This window comes from Thermobia domestica, chromosome 11 (assembly GCF_964235325.1).
Source record: "Thermobia domestica chromosome 11, izTheDome1.hap1.1, whole genome shotgun sequence".
Classification (NCBI taxonomy): Eukaryota; Metazoa; Arthropoda; class Insecta; order Zygentoma; family Lepismatidae; genus Thermobia; species Thermobia domestica.
The window spans coordinates 208,364,221-208,386,301 of NC_137464.1; the positions used below are offsets into that span (position 1 = coordinate 208,364,221).

General features: G+C 38.3%; 1 protein-coding gene across 2 annotated transcripts in view; it reads right to left on the reverse strand.

Annotated features, from left to right (window-relative positions):
* Positions 1–7,546: 7,546 nt before the first annotated feature.
* LOC145664686 (uncharacterized) overlaps positions 7,547–22,081 on the reverse strand; it is a 73,491-nt gene continuing 58,956 nt past the window's right edge. For both annotated transcript variants that reach the window (XM_081731543.1, XM_081731542.1), the window contains exon 4: positions 7,547–9,110. In XM_081731543.1, coding sequence (XP_081587669.1) covers positions 8,413–9,110 — 698 coding nt within the window. In that variant the 3' untranslated portion in view covers positions 7,547–8,412. The remainder of the gene's footprint in view (positions 9,111–22,081) is intronic.

Consider the following 22,081-nt stretch of genomic DNA (forward strand, 5'->3'; position numbering starts at 1 on the left):
TTTCATTTGCTTCGGTCCACTCCTTCCTGCACTTTTACGGTAATATTAACTTTTTTTTGGAGGGGCTCTAGGCCCCAACACTGTTTTTTCATACAAATTAAAATGCATTTCATTTATTGTTTTGCAAATTGTCCCTATACGAAGTTTCGTTGCAATTCTCCATACTCTTTAAGAACTTCTGACGTATACATACTTATTTGCACTTTTGATATTTCCTAATCAACAGCTTAGAAGGTCCGTGCCCCCACTCAATCGCTTTTTTCCAGGAAAATACGAAACACAATTACCTCAATTTACGTCTAGAATATCTGTGCACGATTTCAAAATTTTGGGTGGGGAATTCTGCCCCCTAAAACCAATTTTTCGCAGAAAATAAACTTTTTTTTGCGTATTGTCCCTACACAATGTGTCGTTCCAATTCTTCATGTCCTTTAAGCACTTCTGACATACTGTTATTAGCACTTTTGATATTTCACGATCAAAGTTTTGGAGGGGTCTGTGTCCCACCGAAACGTTTTAATTTTTTTCAGGAAAATACGGAACTCATATTCCCTCATTTTTCGTCTACAATATCTGTGCACAATTTCATTCATTTCGGTTCACTTCTTGCCTTTCGGGCGTCAACTTTCATCATTTTGGATGGGGGATTTTGTCCCCTAAAACAGGTATTCGTTTAGTTTTTGCGTATTCTTCATACACAAAGTGTCACCGGAATTCTTCGTCCTTTACACACATCAGACATATTGTTACTAGCACTTTTGATATTTCATGATCAAAGGTTTGGAGGGGTCTGCGTCCCACCTAACAGTTTTTTCCAGGAAAATACAAAACACGTATTCCTTCATTTTACGTCTCCCATATCTGTGCACAATTTCGTACACTTTGGTCCACTTGTTTTTGTCTTTCGGGCGTCAACTTTCAAAATTTTGGGTGAGTGCTTTTGCCCCCGTAAAACAGTTTTTCCGCAGAAAATAAAAAAACATGTATTCGTTTATTTTATGTGTAGTATCTGCCTGTCAAATTTTATCAAAATCGGAGTGTTACAACTGGGAAGTGTTACTTGTAAGAATATACCGTAATGCCATTGATACCAGGTGGAATTAAAGAACACTTTTAAATAGGATTACAATTTCGTTTCCGGTCTGTTTATAACATTACTGTATTAGAACGATACACTCATTGCCATTTGCTATTTTTGTTATGTGATATACGTAGCAGACAGTTTTCCTTACATGTCTCTAGAAAATATTTTTTGATTTCGTGAGAGTTAGAATTAAGTTTGACCGGTTCATAAATGACAAGTAAGAAACGTTTAAGAGAAATACAGAACTGTTGCATTATTATTATTATTATTATTATTATTATTATTATTATTATTATTATTATTATTATTGATATTTTTGAAACATTAGAATTACGTGCTTACGAGGATTCGTGTCGGATCCCCTCCGAAAAGAAAAGCTGGATATGTGCCTGCACTGAATGATAGACGTATGAGTCAAGGTATAGACGAGCGTGCTAGGCGATCGAGTCCGGAGCATCAAAAACAGACTAAGACCACAACTTGCAGTTCTTCTTGCCGATTGATGCTGCTTTTTACCTGCTATGATATGTCGGATAATAATGTGAAATAAACGAAGGTAAAGACCATGGCGTATTGGTATTTTATGCACCTAAACCTGTAAAATATTTGTGCCGAAAACATCTTTCACTCACTAGCTAAATTTGAGGGTATGATCGCTCATCTTGCCTTATAAAGTATAGTCTTATAAAGAATATATATAGCACAATAAAAACCTTAAGACCAAATTCAATGATTTTCTATAGTTTTCTTTTTTAATAACGGGAAACTTGTTTATTTCATCACGATAAATCACGTTTGATACTAAGATGTCTGTTTCTGACTATATATATTTTTCATACTTTATTGGAGACAATTTTTTTTTCAAGAAAAGAGGATGATAAAGGAAGCTATACAACACCACAAACTGAAAGCAATCGGTATTACTAATAGTACACTAATTCTAAATAAATACGTCATCAGAGGAAACAAAAAGTTATTTCATTATTATATTATTTCGTTTCTTATTAACATAAAAATTATACACTTTCTACAATGTTTTGTAAAGAAAAAAAATTGAACAGGACCGGATGGGATTCGATCTGGTGTCAAAACAGTATAAGAATTACTAGTCCGTCACTCTACCCACTTGACCACACAGATTTTCTTTTGTTACCTCTCTTTTTCTTAAGAAATAAATGCTCATGGCTATAGAGCATGTCACTTCCAAACTTAAGACAACAGTTTTTCTCTTTGTTTATATATTTCCGTATAACATCTTGATTACAGAAGCTAATTTATATTTGGCAGACAATTTACACCCTAGACTTAAGCCAATAAATGCAATATTTTACTCCAATTTCCAGTTCCTTCGTTCAGCTCTTCTCCTACCAATCTTGTTATTCCCTCTGCAATCGTGCTGTGCTACTCCAAAAATTCCCTCAAAAACATTATTGCCAGTATACACAAAACCGAACATAATTTTGTTTTTTGCTTATATTTTTATTATTTTATTATATTTTTTGGAAATCTCTCCTTAGATGGATTGCTTTCTATTATCTCCACTTACTAATAACTAAATTTTACCCATAAACATATGGAAAATGAAATAATTGCGAAAAATTGTGAGTTACAGTATACGCGCAACTTTTTTGCGCATGGGAGTACATTCCATCAAAAAATGATTCGGTGAGTCACAAGTGGCACAGGTTTTTACTTGACCTCAATTCGTTAACCACAAACGTAAACCGCAGATAGTCACATAATAAAGTATAGGTGGCTTAACACATATACGTATTATCTTTCTTCTAATTCTTATTCCGTAATATGTCCACTAGAATACATTTCAGCAATTGATTTTATACCATCGTGCTGGGATAGAACACAAGGAATACGTTGATTATCCAACTCCGTGGGTACCAAATGTAAAAGAACAGTCATAAGATTGAAACTTGCAGAATCCATTAGAATATTATATGTGCTTAGATCGTCTGAATAAGTAACTTTTAGATTCACTTGACACATTCTTTTCACAAAGCACTTGCGATATTAAGTTAAGATATAACTGTTTGCGACTATAATCAAACTCAATACTAAAAATTAATCAGGAAGCAGATGGAAGTATTGCGAATCCATTCGTTCAAGAGCAACGTATTAGGCTTGTTCACTACGTCTTGGAATGAAAACGTAAAGTACTCATCGAATAAGAGACATGGTGTGCTTAGAAGGTAAAACAGTACTTCACACTACACTATATGATGAAACGAGGAAATAGAGAACACTAACAAGGAGACTTACGGAAGTATCACTCACCGATTTGAATGAAACTTTGTATACTTGTAGAACATCGAAAAATAATCGACACACGTTTGTTTCCGGCAATGGTGAAGATTTAAGGGTAGAAACCACCCTTTGAACGTTAGAGGTGGTCTCCAAGCATAGACAGAAAACAACCATTTAATATAAAAAAACATACTGCCAGGGGGAGGTTTAGGACAGCTGATTCAGAATTTGACGTCAAAATTACAAAAATCAAAATTGCGGATCCAATATAGTGATTACAATTACAAAATTTCTTCTGGTTTGAAATTCTCTGCAGTTAGCCAAGAGCAATTATACTGTAGTCGGCAGTGGTTACTACGAGAAGGTTGCAGACCGATTTGAAATCCTTTTCTATTGATTTGAAATCCCTTTATTTTAACGGAATGCTTGATTAAAGTAAGTCTCTACACCTCTCTATATTCGGTATGCTTACATATAGTGAGTCAGTCCCCTCGCCTCTCACTATGTCAGAACTTCACATATCCTCAATTGCTATAGTTATGAATTTATTGAGAAAACGCTTCACAGTAAGGACAGTTCGTAAAACAAATTGTGTGATGCATCAACATTATTTACACCAAGCTTACCTTATTACAGCAATAACTGTGACAAATCGCAAAATGCAGCACAATATTCTTCCAAATAACTGTTTTTGTATTATGCATATCTAATAAGATTTGCAATTCTGGAAGAAAATTATGAATTAGTGATTTGGATATAAATTATATTACGGAGATGTAAATTTATGTTATAGTTGTAGAGGACAATATCAGTAAAATGTCTCAAGAAGTTTTTCCATGGCCTAAAGACGAGCACATCAAAAGGCTGAATCCTACCAATTGTTAGTGCCAAATGGTTTCTATTTTGAGGTACTCTTTTGTTCGTAAAATAGGTTGAAAAGTTGATTCATTATGACCACTCCACGAATCTAATAACAAAATTAACTTTGCATTAGATGCTGGGAGAAAAGCCTCTTGAAAACATGATCTCACAAGACCTGATGTCAATTTTCCCGAATTTGATGCTTTCACAAGGACATTGTCAGATTAAAAGAGGTTGTTTTGGACTATAGGGCCAAATGTTCATTCTTTTCCTACAAAATAATTAACAACGGTGGTAACAGAACACCACTAAAGGCTGTATGATGTAGCTGTGAGTCATAAAATTTATTGACTGTGCCACACTTTCTACTCTGTGTCTCTAAACGCTATAATGAGAGGTGAAGAGACTCACTTGACTCAAGCATCCCATTAAAATGAGTAGGGGGGTTTCAAATTGGTCTGCAACCTCCTCGCCGTAATCTCTGCCAACTATAATTGTTCTTGGCTAACTAAAGAGAATTTCAAACCAGAAGACATTTTGTAATTGTAATCAGTATATTAAATACGCCATTTTGAATTTTCTAATTTTGACAGATTCTGAATCAGCTGTCCTAACCCCCCTCCCTGGCAGTATGTTTTCTTCTAAATTAAATGGTTGTTTTTGGTCTATTCTTAGAGACCACCCCTAAAGTTCAAAGAGTGGTTTCCACCCTTAAATCTTCATTGCCAAAACAAACAAAAAAAAAAGAAAAAGAAAAAAGAAAGAAACGTGTCGATTATTTTTCGATATTCTACAAGTATGCAAAGTTTCGTTTAAATCGGTGAGTGACACTTCCATAAGTCTCCTTGTAAGTATTTGATGGGTGAAAATACTCCACTTTACGATGCAGGGTGAGTTGAAAGGAAACACACTCATTACTACCACACTTTCCGAGACAACGGTGTAAACAGGACAGTGTCTGTCGATCAACTGACCAGTGAGCTAACATGAACACTTACAAACCCATTCTGAATAAAATGACAATCTCCGGTGTTCGATGATAATAGTACTCATTTATTGAAGATGTTGTATCAAACTTGGGATATTCCGAAACTCCGAAGTCTATCTAGCAAATGTTTGAACACACCTAAGCACTAAATTGCAATGAAAACACTTAAATTACTCAGAGTAAGCTTGGATTTATACAGTTGCTTCCCTACAATCCTCTCAACTTTGCATATCATGTTTCATATTTTTGATTCTGTGATTTTTACTTTTTTACAGTTTCAAATTCCTCAATTCCGAAATTTCGACTTCCTGGAATTCAGAAATTGAATGAACAACTTTCTAATACTATTTATTCGGCCACCACTGGTTCTCATGCAAGATATCTTAAGTTGGAAGTGTTCAACGAAATATAACAAGTTTCAGTTTCTCACGCAAAGTGTAAGGAGAAATACTAATAATTTCAAGAGTAAAACAAACCGCTTTGCTCAAATTATACAACAAACAGTACATTTTATTGTGTATAGCTCTTAAAATGCATTAGACTATTAAAGTGAATATAAATATGATTATACTCAACTTTAGCAGTGAATTAAATAAATGCCAGATACAAATGTCGATTACGATACTACTTTAGCAATTATAATACTATCTTTAAGAATGAAAATCCCATGCCGTAACAAGAACATTGAGAAGTAACTTTCATATGACATAGCTGTAGCTAAATACACAACACACAATTATGTATTACCATCGCACGTTTTACTTAATTTGTGTTTAACATTGAGACATAATACACCACATCTCAGATGTTATATCTTAATAAATAGTTATGACTTGAAATGATTTTATATTATATTAGAAAATATCATTACATATAAAAAAGTGACCTAAATGGGAATCAAATGCATAACCTTTCGAATAGCAGCCGTGCTTTACCACTGAATAACACTCAACCACCCTAGGTCCTTCTAAAGAAATGTAGGTGAATTTCCAAGACAATGTTATTCATATCCATTGCTGTTGCTTTTTCTCATTTGTCTCTCTGATTTTACTATTGATGTGATAACTATGTTCTCTGACTTTGCTTCATTAAAAGTGTTCTTTAATGTCTGAAAACGTAGGTGACAAAACCAGAATGTGCTCACATGTGTCCATAATTTCAAAATATTGTATTATTACGTATTTCAATGAATGTTACTTTTTTCACACCTAATAATGTTTAAACTTGTCTTATTACACTTAAAAGAATAAAAACGCATCTGCACAATTTCTCCCGATTGTAAAGATTGACTGGGGGGGGGGGTTCTTGGCATCTTTAGTTGTTTCCGATGTTGGTTTGATACTCGTAGTGGAACTGAAAATTTTCAGCTCAATATAGCCATAATAATCCTTTTTGGAATTGGATGTACACTCATGTCCAAAATTATTGTCGCATGTATATAAATATGTTGTAGGAATATAATTTGATAATGAATTCGCCCGGTATTTCTTATGTTTGTGTGTGTATAATTGGCAAAGGCATGTGTGTGACAAATTTCATGTCAAAAGCAGTAAATGAGAAAAATAAAACGAAAAAACTTCCTTGTCCATTTAGCAACATTTTGTTTTACTCACTGTAATTTCCATATTTATAATTCTTTCCCCATGAAATTTACTACAAATATACATTTCCCGATTATACACACAGTATCAGTATTAAAAGTACCCTGCAAAATCATTATCAAATTATATTTTTACAAGAAGACAGTTTTATAGATATGCGACAATCATTTTGGACATGAGCGTACATGCTACGTCCTAACTACCACCATTCTAACTTTTAAAATTTGGTCATTTCCAAAATTTAAGAAAAGTGTCCTGTGTACCCTTCCCAAAATTTAGGAGTTTGGAAAATGCACACGTGCAAAAATCAAGACGCCATTGACTCCTATGATGTCATATCACGCGATCAGGTCACGTGACATCTCTAAGCCAATCAGAATTGATAAACCCATAACGGAGCTTATACTGAATCACGTATTACGAAAAAAACTTTTGCAGATTTCCTCAGTTCCTACAGGATAAGAGTTGCGGTTATCGTGTGTTGAGTAAGTGCTTTAGAAACTATTTCTCGTCTTGGAAAAGCGCATCTATTTCTATTGAGAGAGGTTTGTCCCATCTCATCTTCGTAGCACCATACATACTTATACTAACGAGGCTATTCAAAAGCGTTATCATCAATGCTGTAAGTAACGAAATGTTACTAAAAAAAATACCAGTGTATGTGCTTTCTTATTTTCAAATAGTACTACGTCAAGCTGTTACTTAAATAGGGTGAACAAAAACAGATGTCTAATACATAGCAGTGTTGCGAACTTTAAAATAATTTGAGAACATTTATTGCTACAGCCTTGATACATTTATTACAAAATATACAAAAAATACTGGTTCTTAATAAAATTAGTTTCAAAGAGGACTAACCTCAAGGGTAAAAAAGTATAACTTGATTCAACAGTATTGTCAGAATATAAAATTATCTTTTCGTAACTTCGTAAAAAATATTTCGAACGGAACGCTAATTAATACAGCACATTTCTTATATCAAAATACTTCAAGCATGTAACACAAAGAATATCACTGTGCATTAAACAAAATAATTATCAAAGAATCAGGGCAGGAAGAAAGAGTAACAGTATTTAATGTTACATATTCATCATCAAATTATTCCCTATTTCTATAAGACAGTATTCTATGCACTTGCAACATTGTAGGAAGTCTTCATAATGCCATAATACACTTAAATCTAAGTTCATTTTTGTTTCACTATATGTTGATACTGGATATATACCGGTGTACCAAAAATAAGAAAATAGTATTACTTCTATCCCATATTTATCATGATACGATTCCCTGTTACTATAAATAAGTATTCAATGGGCTCGCAACATTGTTGGAAGTCTTTATAACATCATAGCGTATTTCAACCCAAGTTCTCTTTGTTCGTCTGTGTGTTGAATCCTAAGTACCTTTTATTATATATTTATCATGATACAATTTTCTGTTTCTACAAAAAAGTTATCGATGGCCTCGTAACATTGTAGAAAGTCCATAACACTGTAGTATACTTAAATGCAAGTCTACTTTTGTCCAAATATATGTTGAAGCCAGATATGTATCAAACAGCACAAAAAGAAAGGATAGTGTTTCTACCTATCTTTGTTTGTCAATTATGAAATATAATACTAAAGCTTCCACCCTACCGCAGTACTTTCGTCATTAATCTTCCGTCCTTGTGAGAATTTGTTCATATTTTTTTGAGAATCAGTAGAATAAGGAGGAATAGATGTAACCTCATTATCTATTAGTTCAACAGGAGGGCACGTTGGAATAGCAACATTTGTAGGTCCGTCAGTGAAAGATGACCCCGGTAATTTTGAATCATTATGATCGGTAGCTTCACTAAATGATGGTGGAGGAATATCTTCAGTACCTCTTGCCATTGATGGATGTGAAAGAACATTATTAGCCTCTGGTTTTGCCACAGGACACGGAAGTATATTTTCACCACTTGATGATTTCGTTGGATATTGACGATCGTACTTCGAGTTAATTGATAACATGGGATTTGTGTCAACTGGTGGATATGGTAGTTCACTATTTGAGCTTACTTCAACTGGATTATATATAACTGGGTCACAGTGTGGTAATGGAGGAAGAGCCACAGGTCCATTTGGTCTTGGATGTTCCAAATTTGGATCATAGGCTTCATCATCTAACAGAAGCTTGACTTCATTCTCTGGAGTTGGAAGAACATTACTGGATTCAGACGCAGGCATAGATTTCTTTTTGTTTTTCTGACTCAATTTGTATATTATATAGATAACCACTAAAAGTAGAACGATTACTAGTATTATGATAGCAGGTGTAGGAAGTACCTTTCCTGCAAAGAATAAAAGAAAAGTATTAGTATATAGTCATTGAACATTGGAAAAATATTGATAATATTCATTCTTGAAAAAATATCAAGCAAAGATTTCCCACATTTTGTAAAATTTTATTATATTTACAAATTGTACGCGTAACTAAATTGGAGGTTGCCCTTCCTCACTGTTCTAGCACCAACCAATTCGCTCACAATGACTCTGCTTACACTGTGATATGAGAATCCGTTCCGGAATGCAGATACGTTACACGTTAGTAAGAAGACTACCTTGTCGACAGATCTTTAATTCGCCTTCTGAAAAAATTCGTCAGCTTGTGAGCTTATTAGCTCAGATCAAACGTCAGTTCTGCTGCCGCGTAGCTTCTTTTCTTATTGTAAATACCAGTGTGTGTGTGTGTGTGTGTGTGTATGTGTGTGTGTGTGTGTGTGTGTGTGTGTGTTGCAGACAATATTCTGCGCACCCATTCTGACTTGGTCTTCTGTATTAAATCGTGACTAAAACGAAAGTGTTTCGTATTACAGTGTGAAACTACCATATGAAATTGCAGACTATGCAATTTCAACACGTAAATTTGAAGTAGTACATCTATGTTTACTTGAATAGAGGTATAATATCAAAGATAGAACCTGTTCCTTGAATTCTGAATCCATATCAAAAATCCATTATTTACCGTCTCTTACGGTTTTTGCTCTATGGAGATTAATATTGAAAGAGGAAATAGTAGTGAATTTCTACTACTTCCGGTTTTAGCAAGGGACATTGGTGAAAAAAGTATATTTTCTTTAGACGCTGAATAGATTTCAAAATACTACTTTCCACTATCTATTATCGTACTTGTTCTATGGGATCAACGTTAAAAATTGATAGTTGTCATTTTTTTTTATCATTTCTACTTTGAGTAGAGGTTTAGCGAAGGAAATGAAACCTATTCTTGAAACAAAATAGATTCCAAAATATCGCTTCTTACCATTTTTACCGTCTTTGCTCTACGCGATTGAAGTTGAAACCGGAAATTGTTAATTTCTACTACTAAATACAGTAATTAACTCCATGAAAGATACCCAGAGGTTCACTGCCGCGTTCACAAAAGCTCTCCATTGATTTCTTTCCTTACAAGGGACATCACCCAATTGTCCGGCTCCGATTTCAATGAAATTTTTCTAGCTGATAGAGGACATATGTATTATTTGTGATGATAAATTTTTTGCCATGGTGCATGTTTTCTATTTTTTTAAATAATTTTTAAGAGTTGTGATATGGTTATTAGAGATTACTGCAGAAGTCTCTTACTAACGTTTGTAAACGAAACGTTAATGAAAAAACGACCATGTAGATACATATAAGGCCTAGGGGTAAGCGTTATGGTAGGTATGACCTTGACGGCAGCCATCTTGAAATCCGCCATTTTGAATTAAAGTGAAGTTTAAAACACGAAAACTATAGCATGTGACACCTCATTTTAATAGTAAATTTTCCCAAAAAGCCAATGGTATGCTTATTTCCGCTCTATAGTTAACCAGTATGAATTTAGCACTGCTTCTAATGTGCACCAGACGTCCATTATTTGATCTTTCAAATTGGCAACACTCCTAATTTTCACCGCATGTTTTAAGATTCCTACTGGCACTTTGCAATTGTTGCCAAGGCTCATGTTTTCTAAATGTATTACATTTAAGAGTTGCGATTTGTCAGTTCATGAATAATGTTGGGATAAGCATCCAGCTGTCCTTCTGAATTTGAAGACTTGCCATGTAATTATTTCCTATACCTGTCCTTCAAAAACTCGTTTACTGACATGAATCATCGTACAACGAAACAACTCCAACTTTGCATTCAGGTAATACCTAAGACGTAGCTTGTATAGTAGATGAGACGAAAAATCAAATGAAAATTCACTTCAAAAAGGAAAATTGTGGTGTACATCAAGGGTCTTTTGTTTTGTTTTATATTTATTTCTTTATTGTATATTTATTTATTTATTTATTTATTTATTTATTTTCTATGGAAATTTTTAGCTAGTCAGACAAAAGTCATTCGTTGTTTAGCGATTGCTGTCGATGATTCATGATTGTAAAATTTATAATCAGTATTGATCGGGAACTCAAGTTACAGCTCTTTATAAACAAGTTACCTGTTTTCATATGTTCATGGTACAAACAATGTTTAGGGAACAGTCATATTATGCCTCTGATATTTTCTATCATTGCTACTGTTCCTTTAAAGTTGTACTTATTAAAAATATTTTATTGCTTGTCGTTTGCGCAACCTGTAGGCTACATTTCCCGATAATTTTGTGTTTGTATAACACCAATTTGTTATAATTTCATTTACATTTCTTTACGTCACATAGGTTCATAGGTTCTTCATGTATTCTCGTTTAAAATAAATAATTACATTGCACGTCTTCAAAATTCAAAAAGATTGCTGGATGCTTATCCCAACACTATTCACGAACTGACTAATCGCAACTCTTAAAAAATGTAATAAATTTAGAAAACGAGCCAAGGCAACAGTTGCAAAGTGTCAGTTGAAATCAAAAGCAAAGTATAATAAATTAAAAGCAAAGTCATAAAAGGTGTTTGATCATGTATGAATTAAAATGTCATAGCATTGAAGAAATGTGCAAACTCGATACACAAACACAAGGACGGGTTAGTACACAACGTCATGTTAATCATCTCTGCCGGGGCAGCTCGGCAATAGGTGCACACACATGGGGCAGTCCAAAATTAGTAATGAATATGACAGTGCAGTAAAGAAGATAAAAGCAAGGAAATGCTATGACAAGCATAAAACCACCATGAAAACACAGAAACAGTAGATAAAATCAGAAATTAATTAAAAGAAACGTGAGAAATGCACTCACAAATCAGTCAAGACATGCAGAAGCTGCAAGTAGGTGAAAACTTGTTGGATCATCTGAACATCGTCTCCAAACAAGGTAGACATATCTACTGGTAAGCCAAGGCGGGCTCGCTCAGGAGCAAGAGGAACACATTCCACAAGAAGGTGGCGGGTGGTCAGGAATGTACTACAATGGGTGCAGGAAGGCGGGTTCTGCCGACGTAACAGGTAGCCATGGGTCAGTTGGCTGTGCCCGATACGTAGGCGTGCCAATCGTAGTTCTTCCACTCTGGAAGAACGAGAACTCGTGGCCCAAACACCAAGTCGCGGCTTGACAGCGTGCAATTTATTCTGAAGGTGCTCATCCCAGTTTGTCTGCCAGCGCTGAAGGAGGAGACGGTTGATCACAGGACGAAGATCAGAGCTGGGGAGCGAAGACAGATACTCAGGTCCTGTAAGGGCAGCTTCTTTGGCAACACGGTCAGCGCGCTCGTTCCCTGGAATACCAGCATGGCCAGGCACCCAACAAAATTGGATATCGCAACCTGAAAGACGTAAGCAATGGCAGGAGAGTAGAATTTGCTGAACTATAGGGTGCACAGTTGACACAAAAGTGAGACTACGTAAAGCGCTGCTTTAGTCAGAGCACAGGAGAACATGTCGAAGATGGCGTCGACGAATATAATGCAGAGTCTCCAGAATAGCAACCAATTCAGCAGTGAACACAGTGGAAGCAGGATGGAGCTTCCAGCCAGCGCTATGATCATTCGTGACGAAGGCACAGCCAACGGAATCGCCATACTTCGAACCATCCATGCAGAAGACAGCGTAGGTACGGTACGCATCCAGAAAAGAGAAAAACTCCTGACAAAATTGTTGACTACTGGTGACAGACTTCGTAAATTGCGTTAGATGAAAGCTGACAACGGGTGGAAGAGCTGTCCATGGAGGAATGGGCAGGAGGCCCAATGGATAGATGGCAGGGACATCAAGAGAAGCACTACGGTATATAGCACGAATGCCAAAAGGCCGAGTAGCAGTAGGTCGTACTTGATATCTGTCATAGCGAGCACCAGCCTCAAGGGCAAAGGCCGAAGGATGGTCAGGTACGGCACGGATATGAATGTAATAGCGCAGGAGCAGGCAGTCCCGACAGTGAGAAAGAGGTGGTTCATGAGCCTCGATTGATTGAAATGGTTTGGGTGGGCGCGTCGACAACGGGGTCTTTTGACCCTTCTTTGACAGCAACAAAAATAAAAGTATCAAAGAAAAATATAGTAGCGCAGACATAATAAAATAAAAGAGGTATCTGGACCATGCTAAAGTGTTAAGGCATTGATGAAGTAAAATGTCATAGCATTTAGAAAATGTGCAAACTCAATACACAAATACTAGGATTGGGTAGTACACAAAGACAGGTTAATTTTCTCTGCCGGGGCAGCTCGGCAATAGACGAACACACGTAGGGCAGCCCATCATTAATACTGAATATAACAGTGCAGTAAGATAATAAAAGCAAGGAAATGCCATGACAAGCATAAAATCATCATGAAAGCTAAGAAAAAATTAGATAAAATCAGAAATAAATTAATTAACAGTAACGTGAGAAATACACTCACAGAGTATTCAGAACATGCAGATTCTGCAAATACGTGTACCCTTTCTGGATCATGGATTCATTGTCGCCAAGCAAGATTGCCAGATCGGTTGGTAATCCAAGGCGAGCTCGCCCAGGAGCAAGAGGAACACATTCCACGAGAAGGTGGCGGATGGTCAGGGATGCACCACAATTCGAACAGGAAGGCGGGTTCTGCCGACGTAATAGGTATCCATGGGTCAGATGACTGTGCCCAATACGTAGGCGTGCCAATCTTAGTTCTTCCATCTTGAGGGACGAGAACTCGTGGGCCAAACACCAAGTCGCGGCTTCACAGCGTATAATTTGTTCTCAAGGTGCTCATCCCAGTGTGTCTGCCAGCGGTGAAGGAGAAGACGATCGATCATAGGACGAATATCAGAGCTGGGGAGCGGTGCCGGATAGGCAGGTCCTGTAAGGACAGCGTTTCTGGCAACACGGTCAGCATGCTCATTACCTGGAATACCAGTATGGCCAGGCACCCAACAAAATTAGACGTCACAACCTGCAAGACGTAAGGAATGGCAGGAGGAGAATTTGCTGAACGATAGGGTGCGCAGTTGACACGTCGGTAAGACTACATAAAGCCTGGAGTCAGAGCAGACAAGAACCTGTTGAAGATGGCGTCGCCGAATATAATGCAGGGTCTCCAGGATAGCAACCAATTCAGCAGTGAACACAGTGGAAGTAGGATGTAGCTTCAAGCCAGCGCTATGATCATCCGTGATGAAGCTACAGCCAACAAAATCATCATGCTTCGAACCATCTGTGTAGAAGATAGCGTAGGTACGATACTCCTCCAGAAAAGAGAAGAATTCCTAACAAAATTGTTAATTGCTGGTAAGAGACTACTTAAATTCCAGGAAAAGAAAAGTGACAACCGATGGAAGAACAGTCCACGGAGGAATAGGAAGGAAGCCCAATGGACAGATAGCAGGGACTTCCAGTCCTAATGAAGGCACAAGGTCTAGAGCACGAATGCCAAAAGGCTGAGTAGCAGTGGGTCGTGCTTGATATCTGGCGTAGCGACCAGCCTCAAGTGCAAAGGCCGAAGGATGGGCAGGTAAGGCTTGAATATGAATGTAATATCGTAGAAGCAGGCAGTCTCGACGGTGGGAAAGAGATGGCTCATGAGCCTCAACATAGAGGCTAGGAATAGGGCTAGTTCGAAAAGCTCCAAGCGCCAAACGAAGGCCAAGGTGAACTGCATCCAGATGACGTAGGATGGAAGGTCGAGCAGAACCATAGGCAACACAGCCATAATCCAATTGTGAGTGGATGAGGCTACGGTATAAACGCAGCATCACACGGTCAGCACCCCACGAAAGAGACACCATACGTAGTAAGTTCATGGAGCGAAGACAGCGATACTTTAATTCCCGAACATTAGCAACTCATGTAAGTCTGCGGTCAAACTCCAAGCCCAGAAAACGAACATGATCGACATAGGACAATCGAGAACAGCCAAGGAACAGTTCAGGATCGTAAGCACAGTGACGTAGGCGACAAAAATGTACACAGTGTTTTGGTGAGGGAAAACCAGAAACCAGTAGTGGAAGACCAGCGGTGAAGACGGTTAAGCACTAACTGCAACTGGCGAGTAACAGTACGAAGGTCACGTGAGCGACAGTAGATAGTAAAGTCGTCCACATAAAGCAACCCAGTAACTGTAGGGGAGAGTTGCGACATCACACTGTTCACAGCTACAGTAAATAATGTGACACTTAACACACTGCCCTGGGGAACACCATTTTCCTGTGGAAATGGAGCAGAAAGAATAGCTCCCAGCTTGACTCGGAAAGTACGTTGTGCAAGAAAGTTCTGGATGAAGAGAGCCAAGTGGCCATGTAAGCCCCAGAGATTTAGTTGTTGTAAAATGCCAAAACGCCAAACAGTGTCGTAGGCCTTTTCAAGATCGAAGAAGATGGCTATCAGATGTTCTTGATGACGAAAGGCATCCTGAATAACACTTTAAGATGCGCCAAATGATCAGTAGTGGAACGGAAGCGCCGAAAGCCACACTGAAGATTGGAAATGAGGCCATGGTGTTCAAGAAACCAGACTAAGCGGGTATTGATCATCATCTCCAGACAGCTAGTCAAGGCGATCGGGCGGTAGCTTCCACTGGACGTGGCAGGTTTAGGAGGCTTCAAGATAGGAATAATGTATGCTTCACGCCAGACAGCAGGGAAGGAGTCTTCAAGCAAGATGCGATTGTACAGATCAAGAAGATGTTGCTTGCCATCATCAGGAAGGTGCCGGAGCATAGCATAACAGATGACATTAGGGCCAGGTGCCGTGTCCTTCGTAGAAGCCAAAACAGCAGCAAGATCAGCAGCAGTAAAAGGCAGATTATAAGCTTCAGCGGTTGCAGAGCGGAACTGAAGTGGCGTACGTTCGGTGCGTTGTTTATAAGTAAGGAATTCAGCTGAGTAGTGAGTAGAACTGGATGCATCCGCAAAATGACGACCTAAGTCAGCAACAATTCTGTCCTGATCGGTGACCATTACACCATCGATAATAAGGGATGGAACTGCAACGGAGGAAACATGGCCCTAGAGACGACAAATCTGCGACCAGACCGCTGTCATTGAGCTGCCAGCAGTAAGAGAGGAAACAAGTGCGCCAGCTATGATGCTTAGCTTGCTTAATCAGGTAGCGGGCGCGAGCACGAAGACTACGAAATTGAGCCAATTTATCAGCTGTAGGAGCACGATGAAAACTACGGAGTGCTCGACGTCGGGCCAGAATAGCGGCACGAATCTCCTCAGACCACCAGGGAACGGTGCGTTTACACCGGGAACCAGCATAGATAGGAATAGAGTCGTGTGCAGCTGCCAGGATACTCTGCTGAAAGGCCTCACAATGACCAGCAACAATAAAACGAGGTTCTAAAGTGAAATGAAAAGTTGCGGAAAAATGATCCCAGTCTGCTTGACATAAATTATAGGCAGTGAACGGAGCAGAAGGGATTATCGGAAGGCCATTGACAATAATAAGAAAGTGGTCACTGCCACAGAGATTGTCATGCACGCGCCAAGTAAGGTGGGGACCAAGTTGAGGACTGCAAATGGAGAGGTCCAAATGAGAGTAGGTACGAGTAGTAGTAGTAAAATGTGTGGGACTGCCATCATTGAGGAGCAATGAGTTTGTGTTCTCAAGGAAAGTGGCAATCTCTTGACCTCGCGGCTCAGTACGAGGAGAGACCCACAGTGCATGGTAGGAGTTAAAGTCACCAACAAACAGAAATGAGGATGGAAGCTGTCGGGCAATCTGTTCAAGATCGACAGCAGTAAAGATGTCATGACGCGTAAGGTAGATACAACAAAAAGTAATATGTTGTCTTAAGAAGACACGAACAGCGATAAGCTGGAAAACACTTCACATGGATGAGAGCAGAGTGGTAGGCATCAGAGACTCCGATTGCTACACCACCTGCTGCACGACCTGCAGTAAGCTGATCATGACGATATACAGTATAACCAGAGAGAACTGAGTTGCTAGTAGAGGTAAAATGCGTTTCTTGAAGACAGAATATGATAGGATGAAACAATGTTAACAACTGCTTAAATTCCGCGTAGTGAGTGGAATAGCCATTTAAATTCCATTGAAGAAGAGACATGTTCAACAAGCGTCGAGAACAAGAAGCGAGGTACTGCGCTTGCCTTTTTCACGGCCTTCCACAAGGGTAAAATGATCGATCTCCTCCACCATATCCATAAGAGACTCGTCATCACTAGGTGGACTGCGTGACGTATGCTTCTGTTTCTTCGCCCCAGGTGGGCTAGAAGACTGGGTGCGTGAAGATTTCTTCGGTGCCTTGGTAGCAGAAGCTGTGGAGGAGGTAGAGGTATCCTTGGAAGCTTGAGCCTGGAGCTGTTTTTTTCGTTCCTTCTTAGTAAGGGGTTTGGTAGGAGGCTGGTTGTTTGACTGCTTCAAAAACTGGGGTATGGATTGATTAGGGGCAGACGAGGTAGAGCCAGCAGCCGAAGCGGCAGGAGGCTGAGAAGCAGAAATTGGTTTAACGATTCGTGAAGGCGAAGGATCTGTCAATGGAGGATTAGGTTGCGAAGCGGAAAATGATCTGTGCTTCGTATGGAATAGTCCTGAGTTCACAGCAGAAGCAGAGGTACAGGACGCCTTGGAAGAGACTGGCAAACTGGAAACCTCAACTTCTGTCTGGGTAGCGGAATCTACTGTCTGAGTACCTTGTGATCTGCTGGTCTTCAGAAGAGAAGAGAAACTAGTGCCGAAGGTAACCTTCGGCTGTAGCCTTCGTTTAGCCTCAGCTGCGGAGATCATCTCTATTACCATGAGTTCACGGATCTTCTCAGCCATAAAAGTAGGTCACGTGACCAAGTTGGGTGGCCACCTTGCCAATTAGCGCACTTCGATGGGGCAGCACATGGAGCCTGACCATGAGCTGCGGAACTATAATTGCCACAGATGGCAGAGACATGACAAGAAGGGGCTGAGTGGCCAAAATGTTGTCAGTTAAAGCACCGTAAGGGTAACGGTATGTACGGCCGGACCTTCAAACGCTGGTAAGCAACGTTCAAATGCGTCGGAAGGTTAGGTAGGCCGAAAGTAAGGATGTAGGAATCTGTGGGCTGTACCGTACCATTTTGCTTCGTGTTAATTCGATGGACGTGAGTCACATGGCTATCCTTAAGTTCAGCACATATTTCCGCCTCTGGTAACTCTCAAGTCGAAGCATGTGATAACTCCTTTGCTGGTATTTAATTGTCGATGAGGCTCAACTAGAATAGCAACAGGCCCTAACTGTACTAGCTCAAAGTAATTTTGACTGTTTATCGGAGGTCGTTTGGACAAGTAACGTCCCATTGCGTAATTTGCGAATATGTCCAGGAGGAAACGTTCCTGTGGCAATATGATGTAGCTGACGATGTACTATAAATGGAGACAATTTACTTAAGGCTCCAACTGTCATTTGATTTGTCTTTGATGATTAAATATCTTGGTGCAAGACCAAGCTTTTTCTCTCTTTCTCTCTCTATCCTGGGTGGGTGGTTGATGCAAAGCCATAGTTAAAGAAAGCCCAAAATCCTCTCAGCTTCCCCGTCGTGGTTCGAAGCGGCCAACGAGGCTAGCAGGTCCTACCTGCATGACCCTTGTCAGCAAGCTAAGCTGTGACATCAAGTCAAAATGACAAGGAGGCAGAGCCACTTATACCGCCGACTGATGGGTACTTTTGAGAGGACCCACGTCCCACCGTGTAAGGGGAGGAACCAATGGTTCATTGGAGATTCCCTCACCGCAGACTCCCAGCATTCCCTTTGAGGGTATCACTCCTTCCGGTCCTGCTGGGTGCGCATGCGCTTCACTCCTCCGTCCCACGGCCCGGGTTCAGAGTCATCCAAGCAAATCAAAAAGCAAAACCAGTCCATAGCAAGGTTGTTTTCTAAGGAGAGCAGTCCATATCCGAGGCTTATATGTGTTTTCGACGCTCGATCGCAGGTTTTAAATGCCGGGTGATCGGCCCAGCACAACCCCCAACCTGGAGGACCAGCGGCTAATTGCAGTTCCGAAGAACTGGGCGATGGGGGCGCCACATCCCGACGCCGGGGGTGAAAATTAGGAGTGTTGCCAATTTGAAAGATCAAATAATGGACGTTTGGTGCACATTAGAAGCAGTCCTAAATTCATACTGATTAACTATAGAACAGAAATAAGCATATCATTGGCTTTTTGGGAAAATTTACTATTAAAATGAGGTGTCACATGCTATGGTTTTCGTTTTTCAAACTTCACTTTAATTTAAAATTGCGGATTTTAAGATGGCTGCCGTCAAGGATACCCTTACTGTATCACTTCCCTCTAGGCATAATATGTATTACCAAAGCTTTTATCCACTTATTATCATTAATATGTGGGTTAGGAGCGGAGGCAAGGGACTTTCGCACGTAGTAAGTGAACAGTTAAATGCCTGTAACTTTTTCCCAAATGGGTGTATCTCAAAACTAGCTTCACCATTGTTTTCCTGATTAAATTCTAGGCTGAAATTATGTATCATATTTCCCTATTCTTATTTTAAAAAAACTTGACCTTAATTCAAAATGGCGGATTTCAAGATGGCTGCCGTCAAGGTCATACCTACCATACAACTTACCTCTAGGCCTTATATGTATGTACATGGTTGTTCTGTCATGAACGTTCCGTTTACAAAGGTTAGTAAGGGACCTCTGCAGTAATCTCTAATAACCACATCACAACTCTTAAAAATTATAAACAAAAAAAAAAAAGAAAAAAGAAAAAAAGAAAAGAAAGAAAGAAAAGAAATAGAAAACATGCACCATGGCAAAAATTTCTGTCATCACAAATAATACATATATTACAACGACTTATCAAAAAGATAATCGTAAACCTGGTTCGTTTGCTAAAATAAAAATTTGAAGTGGTAGTATTTCTTCTTCATGTAAAAATTAGCTTCGATATGTAAATACCATTAATCTCACCTTTTTAATAAATATGACAACGTCTATAAATGGTGTTAAACTGGTTTATTATTTGATATAACTTAAATATCCTTTTCTTTAAACTGTTAAGTACACAAACTCACTGACTAGGTAACCATAAAACATGTCCATATCATCAACTATCCCATAATAATCACTTACATATATTAAAAACCTTCTTTTGTTAATATGAAATGAACATTCTACTAAGTATAGTGCATATGTATGAGTACTTTCTGCCCAAGGTACAGGTAAATATTACACAAACCAAAGTATTTTGTTGTATAAAAATGTCGCTCGACAAAGGGACTGAATATAAAAGTCATGAGTAGCCTTGGCTTTTATCTTCAAGAACCACTGGTCCGTTTACATTAGTGTTCTTTACATTACATATGTCCATCATATTTTGATCGCACCTTGTATATTTATTCATTACATTTCACATATACATTAAACAAATCTTACATTTCATCAATATTTATCTTTAATTACATTAATTATATTTATTTCATTATTATTCACTATATTATTAATATATCTTCTTATTAAAATATCGTCGCTTATTTAATTAGTCGATGAAAGGTACGATTTCAAAGAATGTAAAGGACAAACGTGGGTTATAAATAGTCAGAGCGCATTATATAATAAATAAGTTAGATGTTACCTTTAAAGATATACATCGTAGCACTAAGATATTATAATAAAGAAGAATCTCATTCAAGGTAGTCGTTGAATAATTAGTTTTATAGAATAGATCTTCTACTTAACATAATCTTTGACAATTAAGTTTTCAACACAAATCAATCTAATATAAATAATCTTTGCTTTTAATTAATTATAAATCGAATTATAATTCCTCATATGAACTAATGTGATCACGTATTGCTTTAAACCATAAGGAACAAGGTGGGAGTAATACATGGGGTATTAATTTCATATACTGTGATCGATCGATACACATTATATTGCATTCGTCTTGGAATTTCTCTAAGAAAGAAGTAGCATTCTCATTACACTTACCACTGAATTTGCTCATAGCTCGGATCTCACTCATCTTAACACTTAGTTTTACCTTCTTTTTCTCATTCCTTGTTCTTGTTGAGTGATAGTTCCTATCCGTGACGTGCTGTGTCGTGACACCATCTATGTTTCGCTCATCAGTACTCTTCGGACAACTTTCTTCTAGTATAATATCCTCATCAGACCCCGGCGAAGGCGAGTTCATCTCTGGTGAGTGGGGAAACTCAAAGCGATCACTACCCAAGTTATTACGGTAAATGTTGTCTTTAGCCTGTAACGTTCTAATCTCTTCCTGAATAGTAGCTAACAACTGTGTATTTACACGTATGTTATTAGAGTTGTTGCTGACCTGGATCTTTTGCTGTTTAATGGAAGATTCTATTACTTCTAAATCTTTTTTTTACAGCACTAATTTCTTGATTTTGGTAATTGTGCTTTTCTTGACAATCATCGGATATCCTTTTTAACTTTTCCTCGAACTGTGAGGACATGTCATTCACCACTTGGACAATTGTCTGTTTCGTTTCATCTGACTTCTGTTCTATCCCTCTACTTAATTCTTCATATTGCTTATTAGATTCGTCGAACTTCTGGTCCATTCGTCTACTTAATTCTTCATTCTGCTTGTTAGCTTGGTCAAACTTCTGTTCCATTTCGTCAAACTTTTGTTCCAATCGTCTGCTTAATTCTTCATTTTGCTTGTTAGCTTGGTCAAACTTCTGTTCCATTTCGTCAAACTTCAGTTCTATCTTCTGTTCCATGGTTTGCTTTAATTCTTCATTTTGCTTCTTTATCTCGGTAGACATCTGCATTAATTGTCGCTGTAAAGCTAACAAGAGTCGATCCTCTGATGTCAATCCTGGTGTTACACTAGTCTCATCACTGTCACTAGTATTTGATTCCTGCTGCATTGTTTCGTTGTCCATTTTTCTAATGATTACTTTACCACTTCGCAATATGGTTAAGTTCGTATTCATAAAAGTAAATTCAA